The 10639-nt window shown below is 48.8% G+C and overlaps 2 protein-coding genes across 3 annotated transcripts; one reads left to right on the top strand and one right to left on the bottom strand.

The window, feature by feature from the left end:
- Positions 1-418: 418 nt before the first annotated feature.
- TMEM258 (transmembrane protein 258) lies at positions 419-4146 on the bottom strand. The gene is made up of 4 exons (XM_061406610.1): positions 4049-4146; positions 2170-2279; positions 1027-1163; positions 419-529 (listed from the first exon to the last, which is right to left on the bottom strand). The coding sequence occupies exons 1-3, from the start codon at positions 4049-4051 to the stop codon at positions 1037-1039; spliced, it is 240 nt and encodes a 79-aa protein (XP_061262594.1). The 5' UTR covers positions 4052-4146; the 3' UTR covers positions 419-529; positions 1027-1036.
- On the top strand, positions 3259-9212 carry FEN1 (flap structure-specific endonuclease 1). Of its 2 annotated transcripts, none has more exons than XM_061406609.1 (2): positions 3259-3768; positions 7333-9212. In XM_061406609.1, the coding sequence occupies exon 2, from the start codon at positions 7352-7354 to the stop codon at positions 8492-8494; it is 1143 nt and encodes a 380-aa protein (XP_061262593.1). In that variant the 5' UTR covers positions 3259-3768; positions 7333-7351; the 3' UTR covers positions 8495-9212. The 2 variants fall into 2 exon arrangements, with proteins under 2 accessions (XP_061262593.1, XP_061262592.1); XM_061406608.1 differs by lacking the exon at positions 3259-3768 and adding an exon at positions 4253-4502.
- Positions 9213-10639: the final 1427 nt, after the last annotated feature.

The raw sequence follows: 10639 nt of genomic DNA on the forward strand, positions 1-10639 counted from the left end.
AGATGCTCTGTACCCCATTATCCCTCGTAGCTTCAGGCCTGGGAATAGGATGCGGTAGCCCCTCCCCCTAGTCACACCCCACGGATCTACTGCTGCCCGGCCTGGGATAGAAGGAGCCACCTTAGGGACAAGCTGAGCCTTTCAAGGGTACCTGGCTACACTGAGGAGGGGACTGGCCCTGGGACAGACTTAACTGGTGTGGGTTCCTAAGGAAGTTTACTCTAGAAGCCGCAAAAGAGGGCAGGCTCAGTCCCTTCCTGTCCACAGGAAGCCCTCAATTCTAAGGATAAGACAGTCCCCACATTCCCCTTCTAGGCAGAGCGCAGGGCTTCCCAGCCACAGGAACTATCTGGGAGGCAGCAGAGACACAGGAAGGGGAGGGACTGGGGAACCCTGGGTCCCAGCACCAGACAGGATGTCACATCTGCCTTTATTGTAGCAACAGGTGGGACACTTCCAGCCACAGTAAAAAAAGAAAAAAAAATTAATTTACAAAAGCAGGGATTCAGTGAAGCTGCCCGGTTGGAACCTGAAAGAGAAGGGTATCAGAATGAGAGCAGGGACCCATCTTTCCATCAGCTTCCCTCACACAGCCCCTCCACTAAGTGACTAAACATCAGCCAAAATTTATCTTCAATGACTGAGAACGCTGAAACCGACTAAAATGGAACTCCTGGCAGCAAGTCCCGGATCCTGGCCCCCCGCCTGGCCACTTGCCGATGGCTCCCCAGCCACTGTGCGTGATGTGTAAGAACAGAGATGGAACCACATGAAGCCTGTGCCCACAGCCCAAGGCAGAATATTCCAGTGCCAGACTCAGGTCAGACAATGTGGAGACCTCAGATCTGACACAGGTCCCACTTGGCTCAGATTCCCATCAGGGGACAGGGAAAGAAGCCCATGTGTCCGGTGTCTCTGTCCTTTCTGCTCAGTCTGTCTCCATTAGCCAAGGGGTCACGCAGCCCGAGGACCCCGATGTGGGGGTGCAGAGGTTTCTCCAGCATCCCACCTTGTCACCGCTCTTACCCTTGGGAGCTCATATGTAGATGCCGACCCAGAGCAGCAGGAAGAGGACTCCAAAGCCCATGAAGAGGGAGGCCACCAGGGAGATGAGGAGCTCTTTGTAGATATCCCGGGTGTATTTGGTGGACGTGACCTCATAACTGGCAGGGTGATTAAGGAGAAGCAAAGGGGTGGACTATGCAGGGCAGGGAACCCAACCAAGGCATCTCTGGGAGAAAGGCATGGGCTGAGAGCTTTCCAGGAGGCTGGTCTGGCTCTGTGCAGCTGGGCAGAGGGGTCCAAGAGATGACCTAGACCCTGGCGCTCCTACTGTTGGGGCCCGTGTCAGGCAACCAGGAGAGACTCCACCTTGAAGCCTGTCATCCATCTTAAAGACAGGATATGAACCCTGCCCAGGAAGCGAGGAAACCACTGCTAGTGTGAACCAGGTCTGGAGACTTCCCTCCCCGCAGACGGCAAACGGAGATTACAGTAAGGTCAGGCGACCCCTGTTAGATTAACCATGGAGACATCCCCCCTTGATGTATAATCACTGTCCCCCCCACCACCACCAACCTTAATTGTCTGTTCTCCTAGCACCTACTTATTGTAAAACTCAATCATGTACAACAAAGGGATTGCTAACATGTAACCAGTCAAGTAGTAGGGGGTATAAAGCTGGGCCTCTCAGAAACATCAGGGTCCTTGCTGGGAACCGATTCCGCTTGGACCCGCTGGAGTAATAAGCTGTGTTCCACTGTCAAGTGTCCTCCAAGGTGTGCTTTGTAACTCCGAGTCCACAACACACTTCCACCACCCAAAGTCACACAGCTAACAATCAGCAAAGCAGGGACTAGCCCTCTGATCTCGACACCTGAGTATATCGCTCCTTTTAACACTTTCCAACTTCAGGTCCCTGTGCCCAGTCTCCAGTCCAGCCAGGCCCTCTGCTTACTATGAAACCTGAAGAGCAAACTGAGCTCACCAGAACTTGGAAAATAAGGCCACAGCCTGACTTGGGATGTCAATGGCCCCTAGCCCTTCAATTCCTGACTGTCCTGCTTCATGCCAGAACAAAAGTGGCTGGGTGCATGTACCCAGTGTAGTTCCTCCCTCCAGTTCCCCCATCACTAACTCTGGCCCACTGGCTGCTCAATCAAAGGATACACGAAGAACCAGGCGGTGAAGAACATGCCAATGGCCAGCAGCACGACGGTCAGGTGGGGAAAGACAGCCGGGTTCACGGGGCTGGTGTATCTGCTCATGGCCTCAAGTTCCTAGGGGAAGGCGTGAGATCAGAGCCACTGAAGAATCCCAAGACTTCAACCTGGGAGGATACGGGGTGATCGGAGCCTCATGCTGCTGTGACTGCAAGAAGCTTATTTCAGCCTGGGAGACAGGGACATCCTTCCTGGTTCCTTTGACAGAACCACTGTTAAATGATACCTTTTGGGAATGACAACGATTATGTTGACATCTTAAACTAAGGTGGTACTTTGTCTTTCCAGTAGGAGATGAGAAGGGCAGCTAAGAGTCAGAAGCTGAGACACACAAGGGGACTGATTGGCTACAGATCAATAGTCTGTAACATTTTTTGGTTTTGGCTGCACCATGCAGTTTGTGGGATTTTAGTTTCCTGACCAGGGAATCGAACCTGCGTTCCCTGCATTGAAAGCACAGAGTCTTAACCACTCGACTGCGGGGGAAGTCTGGTCCTCACCATTGTCTGAGGCCACTGATCATCATGGGAATAAAAAAAACAAAACATGATGAAAGGTCTGGACTCTTTGCCTGGGACAAATGACACACAAGAAAAAGTTTGTGGGAGGGGTGAGTCCCTTCACTGTTCACCTGAAACTATCATAACATTTTTCTTTAATTGGTTATACCCCAATACAAAATAAAGTGCTTTTTTTTTTTTTTAAAAGAAAAAGTTTGCTTATGATTTTAGGAGCTTTATGGACCCATGTCTGTAGACAACAAGCTCAGAATCCGCACTGAAAGGCAGACTCTGAACTGGTACCCAGGCCTCAACTTCTAATTCTCTATTCTTCCCACTACACAATTAAGGAATCTTGGGATCTGCAAACAAAAGACATAAGTCAAAATTCTAACTCTACTAAATACCATGAATCTCAGTAAGTGATTATCTCTCTCACAAGGTTGATGTATGATTTAAGACAAACGTCATAGCATCTAACTCACTGCCTGGCATAGAGTAGTTGCTCAATAGGTGTTTGTTTCCTTCCCAAGGTTAGAGGGAAGATCATGAGCTAATGCTTGTGAAAGAGGGCTGTAAAAGTAAAGTTCCGTACAAATGTTAATTTCCATTGTCACCCACCAGCCAATGTTTAAATCTAGAACACAACAACTCTAGACAAGTAAACTGAGCCCATTGTTCTAAGAGACACTGGAATTCAAATCAGTAAACATTTATGCACCCCCCATAAACGATAAAGACAATCGCTGCCATTGACTGAGCCTCCAATTGCAGGCCCCGTGTTTGGCACTGGGAATACAAAGATGAATAGACATCATCCCAGGGCTCTAGGCACGTCAGATGGTGGTCACTAGGAGGCGTGGCAGATAACAAAGAAGTCCATGACACGTGGCAAGAGGGCTGTACACAGGTTGTGGGGGGCTCCCAGGACAGAGGGGGCAAGTGCCCGAGACAGTTGGAAGTGCTTCACCAAGAAGGTGACTTTTGCCCAGGGCTGGGTAGTATGAGTACGAGTTTCGCAGCTGGGAGAAACTTGTCAGATAAAGGTAACAGTTTGACCACAGGTAACAGAGCTAAATGCTGGAAGGTATTAAAAAATGCACCCACACTCCTCATCCTTATAAATCGCGAGATCAGAAGCCCAGTGCGATCAAAACCTTACCTAAGGAGTCGGCCCCTTCCCCGCCCCTCAGTCCAAATCGAAGGATCCAGGGTCCTCCCGCCCTCTAGACCTCGGGCACCTGACGCCTCTGTGAGAGAAACAGACACAGGACGGACCCCGGGGGTCCCCAGAGCCCTGTCCTGAACTTCCCTCAACCTTCTCACCATTTTGCCGGGCACAGGATAATCCGCCACTCCGCTACCGGAAGAACACGTCGGCAGGAGCAGGCGCGCTGTTCAACCGGAAGGGGAAATGCAGTCACGCGGATGGCATTGTGGGGCTTGTAGTCCCGTGGTTTCGGGTATGGTGGGATCTGGGGCCTTCAGGAGCCCGGGGTGGAGTAGGGGCAAGCAGTGGAGAAGGGTAGGGTCAGGTCGCAGAGCAGGTCCGTCCGCCCTGGCGGGACTGATTGCCGTGAGAGAAGCTGGCCGAGGGGGCTGGGGCCTGTACTACACTTCCCAGGAGGCTTCGCGCCGCGGCAGGTCACGTGACGGGAGCGCGGGCTTTGGAAGGCGGTGAAGCGAGAGGGTACCAGAGACCGGTGCTGAAGCTTCGGGGTAGAGGCGGGAGTCGGGCTGAGTTCTGTTCAGGGCCACCCGGGAGCATCCCAGAGGCCAGGTGAGACCCTTGGGAAGCGTCTCCGAGAGCGTCGGGCCCGTTTTGCGCCGGCTTTTGGGGAAGGCGGGCGGCTGCCGTGCGCTGGGCGGAGCGAGCGCGGGATTCAGACGGGCCCGCCACTTTGCAGCTGTGAGTCCCAGGCCAGTCCCTTAATCTCTGAGCCTCTTTCTTCATTTGTAGAAAGAGGATAACTCCCACCTCATGAGGTCGCTGTACATTGTGACTGAACTCCTGAAGGAGATACGTTTTTGACCTGCACTTGTTCATATCCCTTTCCTCCCTGCCAGTCGTATCCCAGCCTTTGTCTTAGGTTCCCTCGTTCTAGCAAAGCTTGAGGCACGAACCAAAGGATCGAGTGGGTTCTGCTGGGGGAACGTTTATAAACACCTAATGTTTGTCAGAGGTTTTCGTTTGATATCTCAGTTAACCCTGGCAGTAATTCTGCAAGGCAAGCGTGGTTATCATCTTACTTGGTAGATGAGAAAACCAATCCTAAATGGCTTAGTAATGTCACACGCTTGGAGAAGGCAGTGGCACCCCACTCCAGTATTCTTGCCTGAAAAATCCCATGGACGGAGGAGCCTGGTAGGCTGCAGTCCATGAGGTCGCTAAGAGTCGGACACGACTGAGCAACTTCACTTTGACTTTTCACTTTAATGCATTGGAGAAGGAAGTGGCAACCCACTCCAGTATTCTTGCCTGGAGAATCCCAGGGACGGGGGAGCCTGGTGGGCTGCCGTCTATGGGGTCGCACAGAGTCGGACACGACTGAAGCGACTTAGCAGCAGCAGCAGCAATGTCACACGCTAAGTGACTTAGTGATCACTGTTACCCAGGTGGTAAATAATGGTGCCTAGATTCAAGGCCACTGCCATTCACAGAGGAACTAAGATGAGATAGACCTTGAAGAAAAGGGCTGCAGAATGGTGGGAGGAGGGTACAGCTGAGCAGAGTGAGACAAGGCAGTCTTATCCCAGCCTTTGTCTTAGGTTCCCAGACTGTAAAGGTAAGTTAGTGTGTTGGACACACCACCAGTGGGTACATGATGACTTTAAGAGGCACCCCCCAAATCCTTTTTTAAAAAATATTTATTGGCGGCTGTGGCGCATGTGGGATTTTAGTTCCCCAACCAGGAATCAAACCTGTGCCCTCTGCATTGGGAGCACAAAGTTTTAACGATTGGACTTCCAGGGAAGTTCCCTCGAATCCTTTTGAATGTTTATGCGTTTAACAGGTAGTAAAATATAACTGATAAAGCACAGGTATTATTGCTTAAGATGAATTCTCTTTTCCAATTTAGTTTTTAGAAAATGGTGTCCACATAAAGAAAATTTTAAGTGAATGAAAGTATAGGTTTTCATGGGAAGTTGCACAGAATTGTGAGGGTGGTTTAAGCCTAACTAAGTTTGGAAGATACTGTCCTAGGAGATATTTTGTTAAGGAGTCAGAACCACAGAACTGTGGTACTGGGCTAAGTGACTGTAACGTCTCTGGATCAGGACTCAGGGTGAAGAAGGAGCTGTGGAGTTCACATTTCAGACTTAGTGGTGGAGAGAAAATACAAAGGGAAAGACTTAAAACATCATGACAGAAGTAGAAACTCTTTGAAGTGCTGAGCAGATGCTGAAGAGAGATTAGAGAAGTGTTGTGAAAACCACATTACCCTCACACAGATGTTATTCCTGCCAGTTCTTCAAAGCTGCTATGTTGCCCAGAGAAACAGAACAAACAGGATCTAGAATATGGATATATGGGAAGACTGACTTTAAGGAATTGGTTCAGGTGATTGTAGGTGTTAGAAAGTTGAAAATTGTAGGTCACGTCCACAGGCTGGAGGCTCAGGTAGGAGTTGATGACTGGTCTTGAGGCAGGATTTCTTTGTGAAACTCATTTTTGTGCTTATGGCCTTTTGGCTGATTTGATGAGGCCCTCCCACACTGTGGACTTCCCTGCTGGCTCAGGTGATAAAGAATCTGCCTGCAGTTCGGGAGCCCCAGGCTTGATCCCTTGGTCAGGAAGATCCCCTCTTGCCTGGAGAATTCCGTGGACACAGGAGTCTGGTGTTGCAAAGAGTTGGACATGACAGCGTGACTAACATTTTCACTTTGCCTCAATGTGGAATGAAGTCTCCTTTTCTTAAAGTCAACTGATATAGATGTTAACCACATCCACAAAATACCTGCACAGCAACACCTGCATTAATGTTTGATTAAATAATTGGATATTGTGGCCTTGACAAGTTGACATAGAACTAACCCTCAGAGCTGCTGAGAGGAGGTGAGCTGGAGGAGTGAGTTGGGAATAAAGATCCAAAGGAGGAACGGATGTGTTGTTCATGAATTGGCAAGAAGAGAGATACTCCTAAGTTTGTTTACCACTTTAGACATTTGGTTGCCTTTTTATCTGTCTTGTCTCACCTTTGTGTAACCAGGATTTGCGTGTCGTTTAGGAGGCAGTTCTGCCATCATGGTCCCTGGGCTCCTCAAGCTGGCCCTGGCCTCCTCCTCTGGCCTTGCTGTAGCCCTTTTTGCATGCTAGCCCTGTTTCTGCCTTAGCCACAAAACTTTTAAGTTCCTCAAGGACTTGAACGTCTTATCTTATCCTCTCAGCATGTGGTTTAGTTCTTGATACTCAGGAATCCTTTGTATTAACTGAGTGGACTACTGTTAATTGAGTAGACTTTCTTGCTGTACATTTCTTGATGACTTGGTGTCCTTTTGTTGTGCTAAATTTGTTTAGCCGAAGGCATGACGTTGATGACATAGCGCCCCTGGTAACCCTCCTGCATCCTTTAAGTACCTCCTTGTCATACCCACCTTTTCTTTTTTAGTTGTCCCTCCTGTATTGCTATGGGAATTCAAGGACTGGCCAAACTGATCGCTGATGTGGCCCCCAGTGCCATCCGGGAGAATGACATCAAGAGCTACTTTGGCCGCAAGGTGGCCATTGATGCTTCCATGAGCATTTATCAGTTCCTGATAGCTGTTCGCCAAGGCGGGGACGTGCTGCAGAATGAGGAGGGGGAGACCACCAGCCACCTGATGGGCATGTTCTACCGCACCATCCGCATGATGGAGAATGGCATCAAGCCCGTGTACGTCTTTGATGGCAAGCCACCGCAGCTCAAGTCCGGGGAGCTGGCCAAACGCAGCGAGCGGCGGGCCGAGGCTGAGAAGCAGCTGCAGGAGGCTCAGGCCGCCGGGGCTGAGGCGGAGGTGGAAAAGTTTACGAAGCGGCTGGTGAAGGTCACCAAGCAACACAATGACGAGTGCAAGCATCTCCTGAGCCTCATGGGCATCCCGTACCTCGACGCACCCAGTGAGGCGGAGGCTAGCTGTGCGGCCCTGGTGAAGGCTGGCAAAGTCTACGCTGCGGCCACAGAGGACATGGATTGCCTGACGTTCGGCAGCCCGGTGCTCATGCGGCACCTGACTGCCAGTGAGGCCAAGAAGCTGCCCATCCAGGAGTTCCACCTGAGCCGGATCCTGCAGGAGCTGGGCCTCAACCAGGAGCAGTTTGTGGATCTGTGCATCCTGCTGGGCAGTGACTACTGTGAGAGCATCCGGGGCATCGGGCCCAAGCGGGCCGTGGACCTCATCCAGAAGCACAAGAGCATCGAGGAGATTGTGCGGCGGCTGGACCCCAACAAGTACCCCGTGCCGGAAAACTGGCTCCACAAGGAGGCTCAGCAGCTCTTCCTGGAGCCTGAGGTGCTGGACCCAGAGTCTGTGGAGCTGAAGTGGAGCGAGCCCAATGAAGAAGAGCTCGTCAAGTTCATGTGTGGGGAGAAGCAGTTCTCCGAGGAGCGAATCCGTAGTGGGGTCAGGCGGCTGAGCAAGAGCCGCCAGGGCAGCACCCAGGGCCGCCTGGATGATTTCTTTAAGGTGACCGGCTCCCTCTCTTCCGCCAAGCGCAAGGAGCCAGAGCCCAAGGGAGCCGCTAAGAAGAAGGCAAAGACTGGGGCAGCAGGGAAGTTCAAAAGAGGAAAATAAACGGGTTTCCCTTCACACTACCTCTGTGACCCCAGGATGTTTGCCACTACCTGCTAGAGCTGGCGCTGGAGAAACCTTCATGGGGGTGGGGAGGGGCTTTCATTGCTTCCCTGGCACCACCCTGCTCAATAGTGCTTTTCCCATTGTTACTTGATCTCATGGCAGGAACGCCACAGAGGTACGTCATTGTCTTCTTTTTTAGCTCAGGAAAGTATGTCAGGCTCAAGCCGCCTCTCAGGCAATTTAATGGACACTGAATCCATTGTTACATGAAAGCAACAAGTTTTGAAGAAGAGAGGGAGATAAATGGTAGAGATGAAAGAGTGGGGATGATTTCCTGCCTGGCCAACCTGGTGGCTAGTGGGAGGTGACCGTGGAACCAGACTGCTGCTCTCTCTGGCTCAGCCTTGACCCGCCCCAAAGAGTAGCCATCAGGCAGATGCATTGTCTTAAACAGATGGGAAGAGCTGCTGAGAAGTAAGATAGGCAGAGAGCCAGAGTCCCTGGAGTTGGCAACAAGGGTTTGATTACCAGCTTTGTATCCTGGGGTGGGTAGAAACTTGAACTTGCTATGAAATTTCATAGGCATAAGGTGGTGGAGTGGTTCTCATGGCCTTCCTGAAGCCTTTGAGTTGAAACTTTGGGATAAGATGCTGTTTTCGTGTGCTGTTTTTTTAAGGTATGAGAAGAAAAGATTCAATAAAATTATAAAAAGTAACCAGAATGTCCTGTTCTTTGAGAACATTCGAAGACATCCCAAGTGCCCCAGGCTTCAGGCAATATAAAATGTTCTTTTCACTCCAAGGTAACATGTTAGAATTACACATTATTAACAGCTGATTTGAGAGTGGCCAGAAGATGGCACCAGGCTCCACAGGATGGCCAAGGCAGCATTGGAGGTCCTTTAGCCATGAAGCCTGGTTTACCTTGCTGGGAAAGGAGTTTTAATAAATTGAATGAATTTCTAGTTTTGCACCTACTGTGTGAGATAAAGGAGCTCCTTTCAGAAATCCTCACAATTTAGATCAACTACATCATAGCATCCAGGCATTTACTTTACCAGTTTATAAATCATGAAAGCTGTCATTCAAAAATCACTTATTTCCTCCATGACTTAAATTTCAGGTTACTCTTCTTCATAGAGTTGGAATGTTGTGGTTCCTTTTTTTTTTTTTCACCAACATAACTTATGAATAAAACATACCCTCAGTAAAACAACATTGTAATTCAGTTATACTTGAATAAAATTTTTTAAAAACAGTAACACAACATTGTGATTATACTTAAGTAAAAAATGAATCAAAAAATATATCTGGATAGGTGTGATGTGATATCTATTGTGATTTTGATTTGCACTTCTCCCATGATTAGTGAGGTTGAGAACATTTTCATTTATTGCTTCACCATTTTTACTTAATTTTGGGGAGATGTCTGTTCAGTTATTTGGTCCATTATTAAACTGGATTATTAGCTCTTTTTTGGAACTTGATTTATAGTTATTTCTTAGTCCTTTTTCAGTCATATGGTTTTAAAATTTTCTTCCCATTCTGTTATGACTGTTGAAGAGACTTCTTTCCCATTGTGGAGTCTTAGAACCTTGGTGAAGATGATTGTGCCAGTATATATGAGTTTATCTGAGGGCTCTATTCTGGCCCATAGGTCTAGCTGCCTGTTTCTATGCCAGTACCATACTGTTTGGATTGTTGTGCCTGTGTAATATATTTGAAATCATTAAGTGAAGTCTCCATCTTACTGTCAAGATTGTTTTGGCCCTTTGGGGTCTTTTGTGTTTTTATATGCATTTTTCAAAAATTTTTATTGGCATACAGTTGCTTTACAGTGTTGTGTTAGTCTCTTGCTACATAGCAGAGTGAATCCGTGATGTGTTGGTGTATATCCTTTTAAAGACCAGTAGTGGTCAGATATTTTAAGAGTAAAGTATCTTTCAAGAGAAATCTTACGTAAAATGTAAGACTGTAAGAGCTCCTCTGGTTGAAGCAGGAATGAGATACAGTCTCCCCAGGAACATCCCACAACCAGGGGCCTCTAAACCACTAGTGTAGACAGAAAGTTCTGTCCTTAGGGCAGGGATCTTAGTCTGTTTCTAGCAGTTGACAGACCAGTTTTCCAGATTGAACCAAGCCA

Source organism: Bos javanicus, chromosome 29 (assembly GCF_032452875.1).
Source record: "Bos javanicus breed banteng chromosome 29, ARS-OSU_banteng_1.0, whole genome shotgun sequence".
Classification (NCBI taxonomy): Eukaryota; Metazoa; Chordata; class Mammalia; order Artiodactyla; family Bovidae; genus Bos; species Bos javanicus.